The following is a 25,489-nucleotide window of genomic DNA, read 5'->3' on the forward strand; positions in this document are numbered from 1 at the left end:
ACGTAGAGTTGGGCCACTAAACTACAGGTTTGTCTGCGAGTATTTGTCCTGTGTCTATGATTCGGCGTCATATTGTCTGTACTTTTCTCAAAAGTCACTGTACAGTCACAGTTCAATAGTACTTTCTTCCACATGGGCCGAAATGTCATATCTCTACTCACAAATTACATCGTATAAAGATTTCAGTCCATACTATGGTTAGCGCAGGCTTCTGAAAACAGATTTTCAATTAGTCAATCACCTTCCATTCCCATAGAAATTTACGCGACGTCTTCGCAGCCAGGCACGTGTTTGCAGCGCACGGTGTCTGATGGAACAATACAGTTTATGTCTAGGGTGTGGCTGGGAGAAAGACACGCCCGTTAAAGTTGGTTCCATGCAGAGAAAAAGAAGGTGTAAGAAGATTGCTGCAGCAGAGGAGGCAACATGAAACTATAATCACATCACACACATAGCCATGAAACTATAATCAGATCACACACATACCCAGTCTACATTACCAGAAACATAATCATTACTACTTGTATTATTTTCACTATTCAACAGAGAAGTCTAAAACTCCAGCTTTGTAATTCAGCACACTGTGTTCCCATGATGTCATACCTGTGGATTCTCCTGCTGGGCAGTTTGGTGATTGGAGCCAAGACACAGGGTAAGAACTTTTACATCCACTAATGTACTTTGGTAAGCACTTTCACAACTCATTTTATGGTGCTTTATGTTTCTGTTTCTACTTAGACAAGTTAGTCAAGTACTCACACCTTGTACACCCACTACTTCTATGACATACATCCTCAATCGTTTTCTGTCTATCTCTACCTGAGGCTGATATGCAGAACAAAAATAATGTTGATTAACCTGCTCTGATGTATCATTATAAATCCACACTGTAGGCTAAGTGCCAGATAGCATCATTTTTTCAGCCTGATATGATGTTGGTGTGTAGATATGCATTATATTGTATGTATATAAGGGAAAGGGGATACCTAGTCAGTTGTACAACTGAATGCATTCAACTGAAATGTGTCTTCCGCATTTAATCGACATCCACGTCCTCAGGAACTACCTTGCTCAGGGGCAGAACGACAGATTTTTACCTTGTTAGCTCGGGGATTTGATCCAACAACCTTTTGGTTACTGGCCCAAAGCTTCATAGTCCTATAAGGTGTGGCCTACCGCATGTACAGTATAGTCGTACTGCATGTATCTATAATGTGAGTACACTGTTAAACGTGTGTTTAATAAAGCATTTTGTGACAAATGCTGATGTAAAAAGGTATTTATAAAATTCCTTTAATTGAGTGTCCTATAGGGTGTTTTCTACTGGACATGTAGTCATGTGGGTTGTAGACAATGTGATCGATCCCTTTACTGTCTCTGTCTGTGTCCATGTTCTGTTCTGTTCCTTTCTTTCTTCCTTTCTTTTTTCTTTCTCTCTAATCCTGTAGGGTGATTCCATGCCAGCAGAATCTGAAGATATTTTGGGTATCTTAGATTGTTCTAGCAATTCTCGCATGGAAACATTGGGAGGAAGGATATTTGAAATGCTTTTTGCTTTTTACATTTGTATCACAAACCATTATTATTATTATTATTATTATTTTTAATCATGATGAAAGTGGCCATTTTAGGCCCTTTTTAGACCTATACATACATGATACAGACAACATCTTGGTGCCATTATATTCCATATAGTGTGCTCTAAAATATGGGTTGTCTTGATCCTGAAATACAATTTTTCACATTAATTTATTCAACATTCAACATATTAATATTAATATCTCAAAACTACCCTTTTGATTTAGTTAATTTGAAGACATATTGTTTGGAACAATATACTCTACAAGTACATCACATTTCCAGTGGGCTCTCTGCTAATTCTGAAGGTATGATACATTATATGAGCACCACCAACACAGTGAATGGGAAAATGGATTCAAAGGACACTCCCTCCCTGCCGCTGACTTGCTGAATGTGAAATCCTAAATGAGTGCTGTGATTGGCTTAATGACCTATAATCAGTGGTGCAAAGTATTTAAGTACAAATACTTTAAAGGACTACTTAAGTAGTTTTTTGGGCTATCTGTACTTTACTATTTATATTTTTGACAACTTTATACTTTTACTTCACTAAATTTCTAAAGAAAATTCTGTGCTTTTTACTCTATGCATTTTCCGTGACAACCAACACACTTGTTACATTTTGAATGCTTAGCAGGACAGAAAATGGCCCAATTTGCACACTTATCAAGGGAACATCCCTGGTCATCCCTACTGCCTCTGATCTGACGGACTCACTAAACACAAATGCTTTGTTTTTAAATGATGTCTGAATGTTTGAGTGTGACCCTGGCTATCCGTAAATGTAAAAAAAAAACTAGAAAATTGTGCCGTCTGGTTTGTTTAATATAAGGAATTTTAAATGATTTGTACTTTTACTTTTGATACTTAAGTATATTTAAAACCAAATACTTTTAGACTTTTACTCAAGTTGTATTTTACTGGGTGACTTTCACTTTTACTTGAGTCATTTTCTATTATTAAGGTATCTTTACTTTACTTTAACTCAAGTATGAGAATGTATTACTTTTTCCACCACTGCCTATAATGTTAATTTCTCTGTATAAAAGGGGTCATATCAATTAAAATAGCAGAGAGACCACTCTGGAAATGTGATGTTTTTGAAGAGTATATTGTTATAAGCAAAATCAAAACCATCATTAATATTCATATTTTTTATGTTAAATATAAGAATGTGAAAATGTATATTTCAGAATCTATACACTCCATATTTGAGAGTTCACCATAAGGAGTATAATGACACCAAGATGTTGCCTGTACCATGTATAGTGCAAGGATCATAGGATCACAGGAGTCATGTATAGGTCTAAAAGGGCCTAAAATGGCCACTTCTATCATGGTTGTCTAGAAAATGGTTTGTGATACAAATGTAAAAAGCATGTCAAATATACTTCCTCCCAATTAAGTTTCTATGTGAGAATTGACAGAACAATCTGAGATACCAAACACGTGTCCATGTTCTGTCACCCTTCCTCTATTTAACACATTTGTCTCTCTTCCCCCACTCTCTCTTTTCTCTCTGTCTGTCTCCCTCTACCCCTGTACCCATATATCCTGTACTATCTCTTACCAATAGGCCTGTGTGTTGTCCTTTGACCAATCTCTATTCCACAACTAGCAGGGCTACAGGCATCTGGCTTTAAGAATGATTGTGACCTGGTATTAATGTGATATAAGAGTTATTACAGTCTCATCTGGCCTAAGTCATGTTGGTTAATGTCGTGAAATAATAGTTTATGTTTTCCACAGACAGAGTCTGAGTCCTGGCTGCCACACCTCCTTCCCCACAGGAGACTCTTATCTGAAGCCAGTTCATTAATGAAAACTTCACATTATACTGTGATCTCATTGTGCCAACATGTTGCTGGAACACAGCTTTACTGTATATCACACATGAGATACTGTATATCACACATGAGATGAGTTCTGGTCTGTCACAGTGTCATGGTGCTCTAGGCTCTGTTTGGGTGTAGGTGGGTTTGTGTGTACATGATGAATGGGTTGTGTGTGTGTGTGTGTGTGTGTGTGTGTGTGTGTGTGTGTGTGTGTGTGTGTGTGTGTGTGTGTGTGTGTGTGTGTGTGTGTGTGTGTGTGTGTGTGTGTGTGTGTGTGTGTGTGTGTGTGTGTGTGTGTGTGTGTGTGCGTATGTATGTCAGTACTAAAGGGCTGGGCGCTGCCTCAGTAACCCAATCCAGCCCAGCTGCAGACTACACCCTACACTCAGAACCAGTCTCAGCCTCTCTCATTCCCCCAGGGTTATGTCTATGTGTGTGAGTGGGTGGGTGAGTGAGTGTGTAGGAGTGTGTGTGTATTATTGAGGGTGTGTATGGGTGTGTGTGTGTGAGAGAGAGATGATCCCCCACTGTATGTGTGTTTACACCTTTCAAATGCAAACACAGATTAAACAACACACACAAATGCACACACACACAGCTCAGAGCCAGACCAGATGACTTTGTGGCCTTGCCCGAAATCTGTCTTGCCTACTACTTACGAAAACGACATACAGTGTACTAATCGTCCTGCATACTATTTAGAACGTACTGTTTAGTAAAAAACAAATTCAGTAAGAAACAAATAACAGCACACTAGGCTCATCCTACTGAGAATGTGTTGTTGTTGTATGTTGTTTCCTGCCATTCCTTCATTTTGCTACATTCCGTCCCGTTCTTTGTTTATCAGTTGTTGTCAAACACACATGGGTCTGAAAAGACGATTTTCTTCCTCAATAGTGTGCAGAGAATTCTACTAGATGAGAGGCTGAAATTTGTATGACATCATTGCATTTAAATCATACAAAATTTTTAAAAAATTACATCCTATAAACATTCTATTTTCGCATTCACAAAATGGCTAATATTTAGAGCGCAAGTACAGGTTTTTGGAGATGGCCTTACACCCAGCTCAGAGCCAGACCAGGTCTACATGTAGAGACAGGAGCAGCAGTATATGTTCTAGATCAGTGGTTCCGTAGAATGTTCTAGATCAGTGGTTCTCTGCTGTGAGCCACCTGGATTCTACAGTGACCCTCCAGATACTCAAAACAACTGGTACATCTGAAATGGCAGCCTATTCCCCATAGTGATCTATACTTTTGTCCATTGGGTTCTGTGTGGCCAAAAGTAGTGCATTTATTCCACAGGGTCAGCTGAAACAGGGAAAACAACAACAGGGTCCCTCCACGCCACCACACAATATAAACACCTGAGAACACAATGTTCTAACTAACTGGAACATATCACCTGTCAACCACCTCATACTGAGTACCTGCTGTTACCAGAGAGGGCAAGGTTACCCACGCATACAGGCATGCAGGCACGCACACAGACACACACACACACACGCACGCACACACGCACGCACGCGCACACACACACACATACACACACACACACACACACACACACACACACACACACACACACACACACACACACACACACACACACACACACACACGCACACATGCACACAAACACACACACACACTTACTCATTAACCATCACTCAAAGTGTAGTGTACTGTACAGTATAGATTCCCTGACATTATAGGCGTCCCAGTGTTTTTAAAATGTTTCAGGTTTTTAGCATTATGCCCGGGCTGCGCTGCGTGTGTGAAATGGTGCCCATGTTTTGTATTCTCTTTAGGTTCCTATGGGAATGATAAGAGTAATCATTCCTGTACAGTACATTACATAATATTACATTACATTACAGTGTATGTTACAGTATGTTACAGTATGTTGCTGAATGTCAGAGTTGGAGCTGCCCATGTCGTGATTTTCTCTTTTCTGTAGTAAAACTTTCCTTGAGTTGCAGTTTGCCCTGTTTTTATTATAGCACTATGTGTAAGGGAATTTTAGTGTGTGTTTGTGTGGGGTATACCTGCCCCATCTATCGTTCCAATTGATGAGGACCAGCCCTCGCGCTGTAATGTTGCGGAACTCCCAAATATGAACATTATGTTCTCTCCCCTCCCTTCTGTTCCAAACTTCCTGTTAACACACACATGTAATACAGGGGAAGCTGTCTTTATTAAAGACACACACTCACGTGCACGCACACACACACACACACACACACACACACACACACACACACACACACACACACACACACACACACACACACACACACACACACACACACACACACATAACATGCGTCTCTGGGACAAGGGGAAAGGCATTGGCACTGCGTCAGTCTCAGGATAGGGTCTCTCTCATGTACATGAGTCATATAGCTTTAGAAAATGTCTAATATCACATGAGAACAGCAACACGTATCATTTTTATGTGGTTCCCCCACACACACGTATGTACAGTATGTTTAAGGTACAGTAGTCTAAAGTCCCTGTCTTTCGTTTCCTGACGAAACTCTCACATACAGGACAGTACACACATAAGATGACAAGCCAGTCTGTCTGCCTTTGTCATTGTTGATGTTGGATTGTGTTTGACTATTGATTCTGTTCTCTAGAACAGGGAAGGGTAACTCCAGTCTCTGAGGGCTGCAGGGTGTTCAGGCTTTTGTTCCAACCCAGCTTGAACACCTTCAACTGATCAGCTATTCAGTGTAGACCAGTTGAATCAGGAGGTGGATCAGAAGCAGGGCTTGAACAAAAGTCTGCATACACTGTGTCCCTCCTGGACCAGCTGGCCATGCCTGGTTTAGAGAAGTAAGAGGGTTGACGTGAGAAGGTTGTCTGCTGTTTCGCTGTTACACTCTCTGGCACATTGCTGCACCTTACAGACAATAGGGGAATGTCACAGCCCCCTCTGACTGCAACACACACACGCTCATTAGAGTACACCTGTCATATTTATCTGTGATGTCATAAAATGTGATGAGGTACACTGCTGCTGGCTAAAGGAAAAGTCTGTTCCTCTCTCCAGAAGACCCTGCTACTGAGCCAGAAGCGAAGGAACCAGAGGCAGAAGCAGCAGAGCCCGAGGCCCCTGCAGAAGAAGTAGCTGCCGAGGAGGCCCTGGTAGCTGAGGAGGCTCCGGCAGAAGAAGAAGCTCCGGCAGAAGAAGAGGAGGAGGCTACAGAGGAGGAGGAAGTTCCAGCCACAGAGGAAGAGGAGGCTCCGGCCACAGAGGATGCTCTGGCAGAAGAAGACGCTCTTGCAGAAGAGGCTCCAGCCACAGAGGAAGAGGAGGCTCCAGCCACAGAGGAAGAGGAGGCTCCAGCCACAGAGGAAGAGGAGGCTCCGGCCACAGAGGAAGAGGACGCAGAAGTCGTAGACGAACCAGCAGTAAAAGCAGAGGCAGCCCCTGAAGCTGAGGCTGAACCAGGTGAGCCAGACACACACACAAACACACACACACATGCACACACAGCAGGTCAAGCACCCCATACACCTACAGTACATTCATGATCTTTGCATATAAGTGTATAGGACCAGTTTCAATTCATTGAGCTGTATAGCTTCGGGTTTGAGTTCTTGGATCCGTTTGTCCTTACTTGTTCGAAAACTGAATTGGAGGGGATGGAGTTACAGGTGAAGTGGGTGGGGAGGGTCAAGTACAATTTAGTTGGCCTTCTGAGGAATCTGATCGACACAGAGTCAACAGCCAACCACAGTAACATATTCTGACATTCTAGCCGATGAACTTCTCGTAGGACACTGTACAAGTTCTATTCTAGACAGACAGAAGACACAGAATAACTTTAGAATGTGTGTTGGAAGGCCAGAGAAAGTGCTCTGAAAGCAGTCTTAAACTGTAAATCCAAACACTTTAACACTGTGATTCTGCCAGTGTGTAGACCTCAAGGCACTATTCTGTAACGCAGTGGTTCCCCAACTTTTTATAGTCCCATACCCCTGCAAACATTCAACCTCCAGCTGTGTACCCCCTCCAGCACCAGGGTCAGCGCACTGTCAAATATTGTTTTTTGCCATCATTGTAAGCCTGACACACACACACACGATACGATACATTTATTAAACATAAGATTGAGTGTGAGTTTTTGTCACAACCCGGCTCGTGGGAAGTGACAAAGAGCTCTTATAGGACTAGGGCACAAATAATAATATAATAATAATCAATCATTTTGCTCTTTATTTAGCCATTTGCTCTTTATTTAGAACCTTATGTGTTCATCAAAAATTGTGAATAACTCACCACAGGTTAATGGGAAGGGTGTGCTCGAAAGGAAGCACATAACTGCAATGTTGGGTTGTATTGGAGAGAGTCTCAGTTTAAATAATTTTCCACACGCAGTCTGTGCCTGTATTTACTTTTCAAGCTAGTGAGGGCCGAGAATCCACTCTCACATAGATACGTGGTTGCAAAGGGCATCAGTGTCTTAACAGCGCTATTTGCTAAGGCAAGAAACTCTGAGCACAGCCCTATCCAGAAATCTGGCAGTGGCTTCTGATTAAATTAAATTTTCATAGAACCGCTTGTTGCAATTTCGATGAGATTCTCTTGTTCAGATATCAGTAAGTGGACTGGAGGCAGGGCATGAAAGGGATAATGAATCCAGTTGTTTGTGTCTTCCGTTTCGGGATTGTACTTGCTTAATTGTGCACCTAGCTCACTCAGGTGCTTCGCTATGTCACATTTGACATTGTCCGTAAGCTTGAGTTCATTTGCACACAAAATATCATACGTTGATGGAAAGACCTGTGTGTTGTCCTTGTTAATGCAGACAGAAAAGAGGTCCAACTTTTTAATCATAGCCTCAATTTTGTCTCGCACATTGACTATAGTTACGGAGAGTTCCTGTAATCCTAGAATCAGATCATTCAGGCGAGAAAAAACATCACCCAGATAGGCCAGTTGTGTGAGAAACTCGTCATCATGCAAGCGGTCAGACAAGTCAAAATTATGGTCAGTAAAGAAAACTTTAAGCTTGTGTCAATACTTTGCCCCTTGATAACTAGCGATAACTAGCGTATGTTGTAAAAGCCTTACGTCATCGCTGCCCAAATCATTGCATAATGTAGAAAATACACGAGAGTTCAGGGGCCTTGCTTTAACCATTTTCACTGTATTGTCCAAAATGTCTTTCAAGCTGTCAGGCATTACCTTGGCAGCAAGAGCTTCTTGGTGGATGCTGCAGGGTACCCAAGCGGTGTCGAGAGCAAGTGCTTACATGCGCATTACCACACCACTATGTCTCCCTGTCATGGCTTTTGCGCCATCAGTACAGATATCAACACATCTTAAACACCAAAGTCCATTTGATGTAACAAAGCTGTCCAGTACTTTAAACATATCCTCTCATGTTGTCCTGATTTCCAGTGGTTTGCAGAAGAGGATGTCTTCCTTAATTGACCCTCCATAAACGTAACGGACAAATACCAGCAGCCGTGCCAGGCCCGCCACGTCTGTTGACTCATCCAACTGTAACATAGAATTCACTGTCTTGTATGCGAAGCAGTCATTGTTTCAAAACATCTCCTGCCATGTCACTGATGCATTGTGAAACAGTGATGTTTGATGAAGGCGTTGTCTGTATAGTTTTTGTTGGCCTTTTCCCCCAGCATTGTCCCAGCCATATCCGTGGCAGCAGGAAGATTTAAGTCCTTCACAGTAGTATGGGGCTCACCTGTCCTAGCCACTTGGTAGCTCACTATATAAGACGCTTCCAGCCCCTTTGTTAATGGTATCTGTTGCATTTATACATATCTTACTACTTTTATTTATTTATTTTTCTTTAAAAAAATCAGAATCACATTTTTTATTTGGCGTACCCCCCGACGGCATTGCGTGTACCCCCGTACCCCAGTTTGGGAATGCATGCACTGACGGATTAAATTCAAATGAATCGGTACTGGGTGTACCCCTAACAACATACACACCCACACACCCCTCCCTCTCTCTCCACCCTGGCCTCAGACTAGATGTAACATGGTAAAAGTAAATCTGTGAAGCTTAAATTAGTCTGATATGTTATGTTTGTTATGGTAACATAAGACAGAAGGTTACTTAAGCCAAAAAATCAAAAGGAGGAAGGTTGGTCAGGGAGGATGGGTGGGCGTTTAACGTAAATGTCTTGCAACCCAAAGGTTATGTGTTCGAATAACATCACAGACAACTTTTGCATTTTAGCTAATTTGCAACTATTTAAAAAATATTTTACTGCTTTGCCACTACTTAGCATGTTAGCTACCCTTCCCCTAACCCTAACCATAACCTTAACCCTAACCTTAACCCCAGTTCCTAACCTTAACCCCTAATCCTAACCAGACACCTAGCCACCTAGCTGACGTTAGCTACACAAATTGTCATTTGTAACGTATCAGACGAAATGGATGATAATCTATAGCGGCTGTGTAGTAGTGAGTGATAGATGAAGGTAAAACACAACATCAACACATTAACACCCCTTATCCCTTAACCCTCACCTCTCACCGGACCATATTTACAGTTAGACATTGACATCTGGGCCCCAAAAAACACAAAACTTTTGAAATGGAAAAACTGAAATATAGCATTCTTTGACAAGTTTAGGTAGTACCTGCTCCTTTTTAAAGAGTTTTGCCCCATTTGCTCCAACTGAACAAACAACGCTGGCCTCTCAGACAGTCATAAATACGCCTGAATGTGCTGCTCATATTTCTTTGTGTTTATGTCTGTTTCTATGTGTCTGTTTTTTTTGCAGATGAACTAGATCTGTCTGAAGCTGTTGAACCAGGTAAGAATGGACTGTCAGTACCAAACATTTCCGCTTTCCCCCCTACATTTACAAGACTGCAGTTTTCTGGTGAACCAGTAAAGTTAGTTTACTATAGAAATAGAGACACAGTTTGACTGTGTTTGAGAAGCTCTGATGTCAGACTTTAGTGAGCTGGTTTTTATTCATTTCAGGTCTAGCTCACCTGCCACTGCTGCTCTTACAGCTAGGCCTACAACCCTGGAGTCACAGATACCACATGTCTATACAGTGTGCAATGCTACTTTAGTCCTGTAGTCCTTTATTCACCTCTCCTCCGACAACACCTGTCTCACCTCCCCTCCCTCTTCCCTGACAACACCTGTCTCACCTCCCCTCCCTCTTCCCTGACAACACCTGTCTCACCTCCCCTCCCTCTTTCCTGACAACATCTGTCTCACCTCCCCTCCCTATTCCCTGACAACACCTGTCTCACCTCCCCTCCCTATTCCCTGACAACACCTGTCTCACCTCCCCTCCATCTTTCCTGACAACACCTGTCTCACCTCCCCTCCCTATTCCCTGACAACACCTGTCTCACCTCTCCTCCCTCTTCCCTGACAACACCTGTCTCACCTCTCCTTCCTCTTCCCTGACAACACCTGTCTCACCTCTCCTCCCTCTTCCCTGACAACACCTGTCTCACCTCCCCTCCCTCTTCCCTGACAAAACCTGTCTCACCTCCCCTCCCTCTACCCCGACAACACCTGTCTCCACTCCCCTCCCTCTTCCCTGACAACACCTGTCTCACCTCTCCTCCCTCTTCCCTGACAACATCTGTTGCACCTCTCCTCCCTTTCCCCTGACAACACCTGTCTCACCTCTCCTCCCTTTCCCCTGACAACACCTGTCTCACCTCTCCTCCCTTTCCCATTACAAAACCTGTCTCACCTCTCCTCGGTCCTTCCTTTTACAGAGGCGGAGCCTGAAACACCAGCAGAGAGTGAGCCCACGGAGGAGAAGACAGGTGAGAGTCTCAATGACCTGTGTGACTAAGCACGTGTTTTTATGTGTGTGTGTGTGTGTTTCAGGGGGAAGGGCTAGTTTGGCTTTACACGCCACACTAAAGTTGACACCACATCGTTGATAAATGAAAACTCATTGTTTTAATGAACTGAAACAGGGGGAGATTTGGATCTGGAGGACGCTATAGCTGAGAATGAGGAAGACACACCCGCGGGAGGGAAGAGGCGCAGCGGGGGCTCAGTTGGTTAGTATCTTATACTGCTGCTGCTTGGGGCTACAACACATGTGGTATGGAACTGGGCAAGAACAGTTGGCTCCAGCACAGTATAGAACCAGACAAATGTCTGTTAACTGAAACTGACACTTGATATAATAATGGGAACATTTCTACATCATTATGCTGTGTCCGATTGATTACATTCTGATATACAGTTAGATATGGAGCCTCTATGGATGAGTCAGAAAACCGCTTTTACAATATATTAACTGCTCAGGGCTCATTGTGGTCTATGACCAATAAAGTGACTAATATAGACTAATGAGTCACATGCAGGAGGTTTATCATGCTCCAACATGCATGAGAACCAGAGACAGAGAGGCCTTCAGGTGCTGCAGCTTACAGACATTTCCAGTCATTAATGACTCACATTCACTATGATCCATATGCAAATATACACTTGGTTAAGTACAGTACGTGTGTGTGAGTGTTTGCATGTAGATTTGTCCTTTCCAACCGGTTAGAGCAGAAACTCTATAGCAGTAAATACCTTCAGGGCATCAACTAGATTACCGACTGGGTTTGAATAATGCCTCCCCCTTCTCTTTTTCCAGCCCATGCAGCAGAAGCAGAAGGTAAAGGCCTTGCTTCCCCTAATGATATATTATGTCAATAATCGGGGGGTGTACGTGTGTGTTTTATTTGTGTGTGTGTTCTGTGAATAATTGTCTGTTTCTTTGATTTTATTTCTTCTAATCAGGCACAGCTGAAACTCAAGGTGAGTCCTGCTCCCTCACTCTCTGTCTCTCTCTCCAATGTGTGTGTTCTGGATGTTTCCATACTGTGGAATAGTTTGGTTTCCATACTGTGGAACAGTTTCTAGTTTCCATACTGTGGAATAGTTTCTAGTTTCCATACTGTGGAATAGTTTCTAGTTTCCATACTGTAGAATAGTTTCTAGTTTCCATACTGTAGACTAGTTTCTAGTTTCCATACTGTAGAATAGTTTCTAGTTTCCATACTGTAGAATAGTTTCTAGTTTCCATACTGTAGAATAGTTTCTAGTTTCCATACTGTAGAATAGTTTCTAGTTTCCATACTGTGATATGCGGGGCTCAGTGTCTTAACAGTCCCTCTTGTCTCAGAGAGTTCTCTTCCCCACATTTCATTTCCATTGTGTATGTGTGAATGTGTGTGTCTGCGTGCCTGTGTGTAGGTGTGTGTGTGTGTGTGTGTGTGTGTGTGTGTGTGTGTGTGTGTGTGTGTGTGTGTGTGTGTGTGTGTGTGTGTGTGTGTGTGTGTGTGTGTGTGTGTGTGTGTGTGTGTGTGTGTGTGCGTGTGTGTTAGCCAAGGTTATAGTTTTGTGGGGGGTTTTCTATCTGTTTTTTAAATATTATTTGAAATTCTGTTTAGTTTCAGTTAATTTTCAGATCTGATTGCTAGTTTTAATTTAGTTTTAGTTTTATATACTATTTAAATTTGTTTTTTTTATATTATTTAGTTTTGGTTTTAGTGTTAGTGTTAGAGACAGAAACATGCTTGCACTTTTAGGAAAAAAAGTTATATCTGGAGCCTGAAAGGGTTCTTTACGGTCCCCATAGGAGAGCCCTTCCATGTAGAACCCTCAGAGGGTTCAACATGGTACCCAAAAGGGTTCTACCTGGCACCAAAAAAGGTTCTCCTATGGGGACCGACAAAGAACCGTTTTGGAACATTTTTTCCACAAGTGTGGGAGTCTAGGAGCCATTCATGTTGTATAGTTTTTTGGGGGTATGCCACTTCTTGCAACTGGGGGCAGTAATACATAAGTTAATGGGTCAGGCTATAGGTTAGGTTAAAAACAAAATAGCTTTTATACCAAAAATATATTTATACCAAACAAAAATACAAATGCCACATGTAAGGTTTTGGTCCCATGTTTCACGAGCTGAAATCAAAGATCCTAGACATTTTCCATGCACACAAAAAGCTTATTTCTCTCAAATTTGTGTACTCATTTGTTTACATTCCTGTTTGTGAGCATTTCTCCTTTGCTAAGATAATCCACCCACCAGACATTTGTGGCACATCAAGAAGCTGATTAAACAGCATGATCATTACACAGGTGCACCTGTGGCTGGGGATAATAAAAGGCCACTCAAAAATATGCAGTTTTGTAGCACAACACAATGCAATTGGCATGCTGACTGCAGGAATGTCCACCAGAGCTGTTGCCAGAGAACTGAAAGTTAATTTCTACCATAAGCCGCCTCCAACGTTGTTTTAGAGAATTTGGCAGTACATCCAACCGGCCTCACAACCGCATGGGCAAGGAGTTTGCTGATGTCAACGTTGTGAACAGAGTGCCCCATGGTGGAGGTGGGGTTATGGTATGGGCAAGCATAAGCTACAGACAACAAACAAAATTGCATTTTATCGATGGCAATTTGAATGCACAGAGCTATTGTGACGAGATCCCGAGGCCCGTTGTCATGCCATTCATCTGCCGCCATCACATCATGTTTCAGCATGATAATGCACAGCCCCATGTTGCAACGATCTGTCTCATTGTGCATATCTAGACTCTTGTTCCTGTAAATACAAATGTGAATCTGCAAGAAAATCATATTTAAATGTATATCAAACCATTTATTTTTGTTGATGTCACACATTATAGAAATACATATATACTGTTTTAAATAAAACAAATAAATATCTATTACAAAAGTGTAATAATGGTCAACGTTCAGAATCAAATTAATGTAATGAAAAAACAACAACATTAAAGTAATAATAATATTAAAATATATTTATATATATATATATAAGAGAAAAATGAAAAATATTGTTGGTATTTATATAGTCTATATACTATAATTATAATATATGGAGAAGATAGTACATTTGATATTTCCTCCCTTAACTTGTGGCAAGCCGTGACATATTGTGCTGCCAACTCTATCACCACATACCTTTGCACCAAAAGTAAAGAAAGTGTTTGATTGTTGTTTGATTGTTCTGTCCAATTATTTTACATTTTCATTATGAATTTGGGGGAAAAGGACTCTCTAGGTAATCTATATTTGGGACAGAAGATTAGAAAGTGTTCTTCACTTTCTATCTCTCCTGACCCACAGTTATGACATACTGTAGTCAGTCCTCTCTGGCCAGCCATGTTTTTTGATGGCGTCCTGTTTCAATTGCCAGGCTATCATCACTAATTCTTTATTTGGTTTATGTTTTTCTTTGTTTGGGGTCTTTTACACGTGTTAAGTATTCTGCTTAAGTGAAGTCTTTCTCTGAACTTCCACCTCACTTTGCCAATCGTCGATGTATGCATTCTTATTATTCACCTCCAGCTGTCGAAGTTTTGTCCTTGGAGACAGATTATTTGTGTTCATGTCGATCTTGTGTATTTGGGCCAGTTTTGTTAACGTGCCACTCTTTGGGCAAAGACTGTTGACTATAAATGCTCTGTACTTGCATGAACCTTCCAGGTTCTGCCCTGCACTCATGGTTTGTGGAATTTCTTTGTACATTTTGGATGTTTTAGCAACATTCTTTCTGTGGATTTTCTGTGGGTGTTTTGTCCCATGATGTATCTCTCTCTCTCTCTCTCTCTCTCTCTCTCTCTCTCTCTCTCTCTCTCTCTCTCTCTCTCTCTCTTTATCTCTCCCCCCCTCTCTCTCTCTCTCTCTCAAATTCAATTCAATTTAAGGGTTTTATTGGAATGGGAAACATGTTTACATTGCCAAAGCAAGTGAAATAGATAATAAACAGAAGTGAGATAACACTTCTTTTTTTACAGTAAACATTACACTCACAAAAGTTCCAAGATAATAAAGACATTTCAAATGTCATATTATGAGCAAATAGTTAAAATACAAAAGGGAAAATAAATAAACATAAATATAGTTTCTATTTACAATGGTGTTTGTTCCTCACTGGTTGCCCTTTTCTTGTGGCAACAGGTCACAAATCTTGCTGCTGTGATGGCACACTGTTGTATTTAAAAAAAAAATGGGTTTGTGGGTCTGTTTGTGTTTGTGAACAGAGCCCCAGGACCATTTTGCTGGGCCCAGGTCTGACAGGGCCCACGTCTGACAGAATCTGTGCAGAAGATCTAGGTGCTGCTGTAGGCCCTCCTTGGTTAGTGACAGCAGCACCCGATCATCAGCAAACAGTAAACATTTGACATTTGATTCTAGCAGCGTGAGGCCGGGTGCTGCAGACTGTTCTAGTGCCCTCACCAATTAGTTGATATATATGTTGAAGAGGCTGGGGCTTAAGCTGCATCCCTGTCTATTGTTATATGTTTTTCCCCCAACACCACTTTCCATCAATTTGTATAGCAGACCCTCATGCCCAATTGAGTCAAAAGCTTTTTTGAAATCAACAAAGCATGAGAAGACTTTGTCTTTGTTTTGGTTTGTTTCTTTGTCAATCAGCGTGTGCAGGGTGAATACATGGTCTGTTGTACGTTAGTTTGGTAAAAAGCCAATTTGGCATTTGCTCAGTACATTGTTTTTACAGAAGAAATGTATGAGTCTGCTGTTAATGATAATGCGGAGGATTTTCCCAAGGATGCTGTTGACACATAGGTAGTTATTGGGGTCAAATTTGTCTCCACTTTTGTGGATTGGGGTGATCAGTTCTTGATTCCATGTATTGGGGAAGATGCCAGAGCTGAGGATGATGTTACATAGTTTAAGTATAGACAATTGGAATTTGTGGCCTGTATATTTTATCATTTCATTTAGGATACCATCAATACCACATGTCTTTTTCGGTTGGAGGGTTTATATTTTGTCAAGTTCATACCCCAAGCTTATTAAAACAAGCGAACACTGAAACAAAACAATAAAGGACACGTGAAATAACCAACCGAAACAGTTCTGTGTTGAACACACAGACACAGAAAATAAACACCCACAAAACACAAGTGGGAAAAGGCTACCTAAGTGTGATTCTCAATCAGAGACAACTAACGACACCTGCCTCGGATTGAGAACCATACCAGACCAAACGCAAAAACACAACATAGACAACAGAACATAGACGAACCCACCCAACTCACGCCCTGACCATACTAAAACAAAGACATAACAAAGGAACTAAGGTCAGAACATGACAGTCTGTGTTTATATGGGCAGCATGGTAGGGGTGGCAAGGTAGCCTAGTGGTTAGATTAGTGGTTGGATTAGTAACCGGAAGGTTGCAAGTTCAAACTCCTGAGCTGACAAGGTACAAATCTGTCGTTCTGCCCCTGAACAGGTAGTTCCTAGGCTGTCATTGAAAATAAGAATTTGTTTTTAACTGACTTGCCTAGTTAAATAAAGGTCAAATAAAATTGTTTTAGTGATTCACCGTAGCGAAGGAGTAGGCTCAGGTTTTCTGGGTCTCTATGTTTTTGGTTGGATAGGTTTCTCAATTTCTTTCTTAGGTTTCTGCATTCTTCATTAAAACCATTTGTCATTGTTGTTCATTTTCTTACTTGACAATGTTTTTATTTGATAGGGAAGCTGAGAGGTCAAATATACTGTTTAGATGAAGTTTACACTTTCACTATTACAGTGAAATGTTTTATCCAGGAAGTTGTCTAAAGGGATTGAATTTGTTGTTGCCTAATTGTTTTTTGGTAGGTTTCCACACTGCTTTCCTTCACTCTATAGTATTTCTTAATATTATTCAGTTCCTTTGGCTTTGATGCCTCATGATTGAGTATTGCTCTGTTCAAGTAGACTGTGATTTTGCTGTGATCTGACAGGGGTGTCAGTGGGCTGACTGTGAATGCTCTGAGAGACTCTGGGTTGAGGTCAGTGATAAAGTAGTCTACAGTACAGTCGTGGCCAAAAGTTTTGAGAATGACACAAATATACATTTTCACAAAATTTGCTGCTTCAGTGTCTTTAGATATTTTTGCCAGATTTTACTATGTAATACTGAAGTATAACTACAAGAATTTCATAAGTGTCAAAGGCTTTTAATGACAATTACATGAAGTTGATGCAAAGAGTCAATATTTGCAGTGTTGACCCTTCTTTTTCAAGACCTCTGCAATCCACCCTGGCATGCTGTCAATAATCTTCTGGGCCACATCCTGACTGATGGCAGCCCATTCCTGCATAATCAATGCTTGGAGTTTGTCAGAATTTGTGGGTTTTTGTTTGTCTACCCGCCTCTCGAGGATTGACCACCAATTCTCAATGGAATTAAGGTCTGGGGAGTTTCCTGGCCATGGACCCAAAATATCGATGTTTTGTTCCCCGAGCCACATAGTTATCACTTTTGCCTTATGTCAAGGTGCTCCATCATGCTGTTCCTGAATGGTTGGGAGAAGTTGCTCTCGGAGGATGTGTTGGTACCATTCTTTATTCATGGTTGTGTTCTTAGGCAAAATTGTGAGTGAGCACACTCCCTTGGCTGAGAAGCAACCCCACACATGAATGGTCTCAGGATGCTTTAATGTTGGCATGACACAGGACTGATGGTAGCACTCACCTTGTCTTCTCCGGACAAGCTTTCTTCCGGATGCCCCAAACAATCAGAAAATGATTCATCAGAGAAAATGACTTTACCCCAGTCCTCAGCAGTCTAACCCATGTACCTTTTGCAGAATATCAATCTGCCTCTGATGTTTTTCCTGGAGAGAAGTGGCTTTTTTGCTGCCCTTCTTGACACCAGGCATTCCACCAAAAGTTGTTTGCCTCACTGTGCGTGCAGATGCACTCACACCTGCCTGCTGCCATTCCTGAGCAAGCTCTGTACTGGTGGTGCCCCAATCCCACAGCGGAATCAACTTTAGGAGACGGTCCTGGCGCTTGCTGGACTTTCTTGGGTGCCCTGAAGCCTTCTTCACAACAATTGAACTGCTCTCCTTGAAGTTCTTGATGATCCAATAAATGGTTGATTTAGATGCAATCTTACTGCCGGCAATATCCTTGCCTGTGAAGCCCTTTTTGTGCAAAGCCATGATGACAGCACGTGTTTCCTTGCAGGTAACCATGTTTGACAGAGGAAGATCAATGATTTCAAGCATCAGCCTCCTTTTGAAGCTTCCAGTCTGTTCTTCAAACTCAATCAGCATGACAGAGTGATCTCCAGCCTTGTCCTCGTCAACACTCAAACCTGTGTTAAGGAGTGAATCCCTGACATGATATCAGCTGGTCCTTTTGTGGCAGGACTGAAATGCAGTGGAAATGTTTTTTGGGGATTCAGTTCATTTTCATGGCAACGAGGGACTTTGCAATTAATTGCAATTCATCTGATCACTCTTCATAACAATCTGGAGTATATGCAAATTGCCATCATACAAACTGAGGCAGCAAACTTTGTGACAATTAATACTTGTGTCATTCTGAAAACTTTTGGCCATGACTGTACTACTGTTAAGAGATGAGTTATAGGTGTACCTACTGTAGGAGTCCCCTCGAAGCCTACCATTGACTATGTACATACCCAGTGTCCGACAGAGCTGCAGGAGTTGTGACCCTTTTTTTATTGGTTATGTTGTCGTAGTTGTGCCTAGGGGGGCATATGGGTGAGGGAATGCTGTCACCTCCAGGTAGGTGTTTGTCCCTTGTGTGTTGGGGGTGTCAGGTTCTTGTCCGGTTCTTGTCCAGTTCTGGCATTTAGGTCACCACAGACTAGTACATGTGGGCCTGGAAATTATTGACTTCCCCCTCCAGGATGGAGAAGCTGTCTTCATTAAAGTATGAGGACTCTAGTTGGGGGATATAGGTAGCACACAGGAAGACATTTTTCTCTGTTGAGATCATTTCCTTTTGAATTTGTATAATGTTCCTGTTTTGATTCATTTAATAGAGTGAGTTAGTTCTGCTCTATACCAAATTAACATACCCCCTGAGTCCCTTCCCTGTTTTACACCTGGTAGTTTGGTGGCTGGTACTACCAGCTCTTTTAACCTAGAGGGCAACCAGTGCGTCCATCTCCTCTATACCATATTTCTTGTAGGATGACAATGTCTGTACTTCTGATATTCCAGGATGAGATAGTGAAGGCTTTGTGTTCCATAAAGTGTCCAATGTTGTTAGTCGTGTGGTTTGGCCTCAGACCATTGGCTTGGTCTAGTGCTCTCTTTCTCTCTCTCTCTGTCTGTATTACAGGGTGGTGACTGATACTGCTCCAGGCTCTATATGAACCCTAGTATTAAAAGTCCAATAGAACAGAGAGGCAGTTTTCCCACTTAATGATTAAGCTATGTTCATCCATACACAGATACAAGCCATGTAGGTCAACACACAACACATTAAACCTGAAAGTACACTACAGTGCAGTTTTTGTTGCTACCCCTGCACATCAAACATAATATGAAAATTCATAAATTACTCATATAAATAAATACATTGTATAAATAAACATGTTTTTGTGTGTGTACACTTTTAGAAAAAAGGGTTCCAACAGGGTCCTTCGGCTGTCATCATAAGAGAACCCTTTTTGGTTCCAGGTAGAACCCTTTATGGTTCCAGTTAGAACTCTTCTGGGGTCTATGTAGAACCCTCTGGGAAACATGTGGTGTCTCTACTGTGTGGTTGGTTGGTATTTACATGACAGTGGTATTCATTCAGTCATCTACAGGTTGATTTGCAGGTGCATTGGGAGATTCAAAAGAAAACAAACTTCCTCACAGTTTACTCTCAAAGTATCCCTTGTTTATTGCACTAATGTATTGGGGAAAGTGGAAAAGTGATACTTAGCAAGTGAAGTGTGGGGGAGGGGGGGTTCTATTCATTTGAACTATGGTTGTTATTTCTTGTATGTAGTGACTCGGTTGTGATAGTATTCTGTCGTGTTACATTGTCTTATGCGGAAGAAGTCAGATCGACGTGGCGACAGAGTTAACAGCTGTTGACATAGTGAGTTAATAGCTGCATCTGCTGACGGTTGTGTGGAAGGTAACGTATTGTAATGTTACAGAATAATCTCTGCTGTAGCTGGTGTTACAGACACACACCTCACACACACTCGTCACACACACTCAGCGCATTTCATAGGGAACGCCACTGCTCTGGACACAAGCAGAGCCCAACAGTGTATAAACTTATGGTTATGGATGCAACAGCATCACGCTGCATCATTGTTGCGAAATACAGTATTGCATATCTACTGTGAAAATACTGTATATAACCACCTAACAGAACCTTTCAACAAGCTGCATTATAGGCAGTGTTATAACCACTTTTGTCTCTATAGGGTCTAGCTCTGGCTCGGTGGTGGGCATTCTGTGTGCTATCGGCATGGCGATCATTGGAGCTGCGACCGGATACTTCACCTATCACAAGAAGAAGCTCTGTTTCAAGAACAGTGGAGGTGAGATATACCATCAACTACATACTGTCTGCTGCTGTAGCTGGCCTGTTCCACGGAAAGAGTACCTTTTGCGTCCCTTTGATATTTTAAGTAAAATTGTGCAGCAATATTTATTCAATGAAGTGCCCTTTGATATAGACCACATGCAAAATTCAATAAATCTGATTTTCTATATGAATAAAGACTTGCTTAAGTGCCAAAATGCATCCTTTTAACATATCCCTCTGTGACTTCTAGAAAGATTTTAATCCACTGAATCCCAACATTTCTCAATGTTTTCACCAGTATTGTAAAGCCCTAGTCATTTTTTGAGTCATTTCTGAAGATGATTATTTATGTCATGTGATTAGTGATTAATTTAATAGTCAGATTATTCTATCCCTCATTTTAAGGTCGACCCTGTTACATGAACTGAACTCTCTTTTTAATATGGTGAAACTATTCATAATTATTATGTTTTTTACATCTAATAGTCAAATCCTAGTGTAAAAGCAGGTGAGCTGGTTCTACTCTTTTTGGCCATGTGGTAGAAAACTGAACGGGCCGAGCATAACACTTCAACTCTGTTAAACATAGATAGACAGGCTAGAAATGTTTTAACAATTCAGACCTGGACTCAATAAGAATCAGAGTGCAAAAGCGATAGCCAACATAACGATAACATAACGATAACCACATAGTTGATGTTTGGTTGGTGGTGGAACTGCATTGGGGCTGTCAAATTGGTGAGCAGCTGCTTTTGTGATCATAGTCTCGAAGCCACACCCACCCAATGGCATTAGAAGTTCAGAACGAGAAAGTGTAGGCTATATAGAAATAATGACGCTCAAATTCAAAATCATTAAACAAAATCATTAGGATTTCTTTCGGCCTTCCAGTGTTCGACCTTGTAAACAAGGCTGCATGGGATTTCTCTTAATGCGACTTCGTGCAGCCAATAGCAGTGTCTGCTTTAGGTATAATTTCCCGGGATCCGCTTGTGGATTTGACATTGCTCACGCAGTGGCACCTTCAACACCGTCAAAATATCAGCTATGAGGATTTCGGCTAAAGCAGATCTGATCAAATCGGGCCCTAAAAATGTTGGTGAGCTTGAATTCAATTGCCCCTCCCTGTTGCACACAACCAGCTTCCTTTCCCCCTGTCATAAAAAGGGATTATGGCTGATTTAAGATGAAATTGTCAACCCTGTTCTTTTAATTGTCATGTTATAGGCACTTACTATCTTCTTTTTTGAAGAATGGAAATGAAATGGGAAAACATTTTTTCTCACCAAGATAGACTACATAATGACACAGCTACATTGAGAGAAATAGTAATGAATTCCCTGTCTCTCCATCAGGGGATGTAGAGAGTGCCCGTAAGGAGGAGGCTGAGACCCAGTCGAATCCCCAGGGTACGTAGTATCCTAATAAGTCAAACACATCAACCACCAGTCTGCCGGTGTTGTGATTGTCCGTTGTTAACCCAGTGTGTCCTTTTCTGGTTGCAGTTCTCAGCAACTTGCTGACTAAATCCTCCTAGATCGTCTGAGATTCCAATGGAGAAGAACCAGAACCAGCAGTTTACTATAACACACACGCACACACTCATACACAGATCCATCCCAATCTTTAGGCCTTAAACTGATTATAGTTGTAAAACTGTGAGATAGTGGTTTGGAGGTTATTAACTTTCAGCACCACGTTAGAGTGAGACCAATCAGTAGTATCTCAGTGTCTTCTAAAGATCACATTTGTAATCCGTTAAAAAAGGGGTGATATTTTCCATCCACTTAACAGCACCGAGACAATGTAGGCCTTTTTCTCTGTATACAAGTACTGGGAAGTTCACCTGGGTTCCTGTCATTTTAGCTAACATTCCACTCCTTGCCACTCCTGTCATTTGCCAAAGAGACTGGCTTATCGACGTTCCTAAAGTTCAAAATGCAAACCGGATTTACAATTACATTGTGATTGGAGGACAACTGTGACGGTTATCGAATCAGGATCAAATCCTCTGATCTTCTCAAGCTCATAATGATAGAATGTTCATATTGGAAGATTGGCGAAATACAATGAATACAAGGAGTGGCATGTAATTGGCTGAACAGCAACCAGGCTACAGTTCCCAGATTATTTAGGATAAAATGGACCCTCCATTATTTGAAATGTTACCGTTGTTTGGTTCTTTACAATGATTGAGGGTTTGATTTAAACCGTATTGCTGAAGATCCATGATATAATGCTGATCTTCAGTGCTACAGATTGAATCAAGCCCTTACTGTGTGTGCTGTAGCCAACTCTTCTAGCCTGGTTTCATACTGTAGCCAACTCTTCTAGCCTGGTTTCATACTGTAGCCAACTCTTACATTTTAGTCCGTTAGCAGATGCTCTTACCTAGGGTAACTTACAGGAGCAATTAGGGTTATGTGCCGTGCTCAAAGACACATTGAGAGACTATTCATCTAGTCAGCTCACCTAGTCAGGGATTTGAACCAGAGACCAATCAGTTACTGGCCCAATGCTCCTAACCGCTAGGCTACCTGCCACCTCTGGCTACTATTCTTCTAGTCTGGTTTCATACTGTATGTGCTGTAGTCAACTCTTCTAGCCTTCTCCCATAATTAATGTAGCCAACTTTTCTATCATTGTCAAGCCATACATGTTTTGTGTGACAATGAAGGAACTCAGAGAGGAGTTGGCCAAAGCACCAAAAGACTGGAACACCAGGCTAGTAGTGTTGTTCTGTGAAAGCTGGTTAGAGGAAGCTATGTGAGAGCTGGTACAAGGACCGAAGATATCACCCCTGTTGTGTTTGCTGGGTATTTGAGGGGCTTGGGGACCTTGTCTAAAATGCAACAACGTATGAGAACATTTAGCTCTATTGAAATGTTCAAATAGTATGTGTTACAATATAATGCTGTACTGCTCTGTAAGTGCCTTACATTAGATGTTTCACCTGGGAAGCCTTTTTATGATTCTATCTCACTACTAAGGCCAGTCTGAAATGGCTCCCTATTCTCTCTATAATGGAATACTTTTGAAGCCCTGCTATAAAGGGATAGGGAGCCATTTCAGACACAGCTCTAGACTCACGGGTCTCCAACTGCCCACCCAGCAGCTTTCCAGGACCAGAGTTGGAGAACCCAGTGCCTGCTTAACGCCACAGGGTTCACCCAAAGAGTACTGTGCTGGCCAGCATATTTTCTTTTCACATGATTCTTTCCAACATGGGTCCAGCAACTATGGGAGATGTGTAATTGGGCAAGCCCAGTACAGCTTGGTTTGGCGTAGTAGTGTGGAAAGGGTATACGACTGTATGCAGTATAACCCTGGGCAGGAGTCAGCCTGGGAGGAGCTCACCACTGAACACACAGTAAGAATGTTCCAGTTCACAGTGAAAGACTGTGAGACTCTTGGAGAAGCAATTTCCGATTAGCCTGGTCTCATGATCTGTGTGTGCTTTAGCCAACTAACTCCTCTGAATATCATTGTCTTGACAATACTTCTTTTGGAGAATAACTTTCCTCTCCAAAAGAGTTTGATGGTAAGTGTAATGATGATACGGTGGTACACAGAGTACTCCACTCTTATATTTAATGAATCTGTCTTTGTTATCGTGTGTTTGAGAATTGTGTGATTTTAATCCTTTAGCACATATTTCTTTTTTGAATTGTGTAAATAATGCTGGAGATAGAAATAAAGAAGCTGTCCAGGGGGAACTATGTGTCATGTGTCTGTTGTGTGTGATGGGCGTGACAAACAGTGTCTTGTGGCATGCAGGTGACCAGGGTTGAAACCCAGTCAGTAACATATGGATCAGTGCTGCTAGAGACACAGCTGCCTGTATGAATCAGACATGAAGACATGACCAGAACAGCTTGATATGCCAGGTATTCATCATCATAGGGCGGCCACACACACACACACACACACACACACACACACACACACACACACACACACACACACACACACACACACACACACACACACACACACACACACACACACACACACACACACACACACACACACACACACACACACACACACACACACACACACACAGAGAGAGAGAGCAGTGTGTAGACTTGGTAGTGATCGATAGTGACAGGCCCATAAAGCAAGGCCTGGGGCGTCAGGTTCATTACTGCAGGTATATGTGGGAACCTGCTGGGAAATTCTTCTCAACACACATATCATCATGGCATCCATAAACCATCACTAGCTAATTAGATCAGCAAGTAAGGGCTTGGTTTTGTTGAATATTTGATTGGAAGTTAAAAGGATTGCTTCACAAGAGACTATTAAACTTAGTAGTTCAAAGCAAGACAAGTAATAGTAATGAATATTGAAAAGTCTAGTACCTAGGCTATTGTATTGAAGTGAGCCAAGACATAAATGTATTAAAGCTGAAATGTCAGGATGCGCTGTTGGCTAGACTCACATGCGTTTAAATATATATTATGTGTGTTGAACATGGATATTTATATTCAGCTTTTCTATCCTAACTTATCCTCAACTCTAATCCATCTGTTGCACCTGGCATTGACCTCAGTGCTGGAGGAAGGTCTTCTCTAGAGCTGATAAGATTCCCTATTCTACATGACATGTGTGTCTTTGAAGGAGTGCCAAACTACATATTCTGTGAAGGACGCCAAACACTTCCCTGGTTTTGATGCTAATGATTCCCTTGGTTTGATCAATCAAGGGGGACATCTAGTGGCACAGATTTGGTATTGCATACACTTTGATATTTCTATAG

The 25,489-nt window shown here is 41.7% G+C and overlaps 1 protein-coding gene across 1 annotated transcript; it reads left to right on the forward strand.

Moving 5' to 3' along the window:
* The first annotated feature begins 362 nt into the window (after positions 1–362).
* On the forward strand, positions 363–24,443 carry LOC135519224 (uncharacterized). The gene is made up of 10 exons (XM_064944335.1): positions 363–652; positions 6,477–6,878; positions 10,198–10,230; positions 11,165–11,215; positions 11,372–11,458; positions 12,046–12,066; positions 12,192–12,209; positions 20,624–20,740; positions 22,083–22,136; positions 22,233–24,443. The coding sequence occupies exons 1-10, from the start codon at positions 592–594 to the stop codon at positions 22,262–22,264; spliced, it is 876 nt and encodes a 291-aa protein (XP_064800407.1). The 5' UTR covers positions 363–591; the 3' UTR covers positions 22,265–24,443.
* The last annotated feature ends 1,046 nt before the right edge of the window (positions 24,444–25,489 follow it).

The sequence above is a fragment of the Oncorhynchus masou genome, chromosome 29, assembly GCF_036934945.1.
Source record: "Oncorhynchus masou masou isolate Uvic2021 chromosome 29, UVic_Omas_1.1, whole genome shotgun sequence".
In the NCBI taxonomy this organism is placed as follows: Eukaryota; Metazoa; Chordata; class Actinopteri; order Salmoniformes; family Salmonidae; genus Oncorhynchus; species Oncorhynchus masou.

Excerpts from the sequence above, each read along its gene's own strand:
- LOC135519224 (XM_064944335.1), top strand. The coding sequence starts at position 592 with ATGATGTCATACCTGTGGATTCTCCTGCTGGGCAGTTTGGTGATTGGA. Across the intron at positions 10,231-11,164 it reads GTCTGAAGCTGTTGAACCAG|AGGCGGAGCCTGAAACACCA; the intron begins GTAAGAATGGAC and ends TTCCTTTTACAG. Across the intron at positions 22,137-22,232 it reads GACCCAGTCGAATCCCCAGG|TTCTCAGCAACTTGCTGACT; the intron begins GTACGTAGTATC and ends TTCTGGTTGCAG.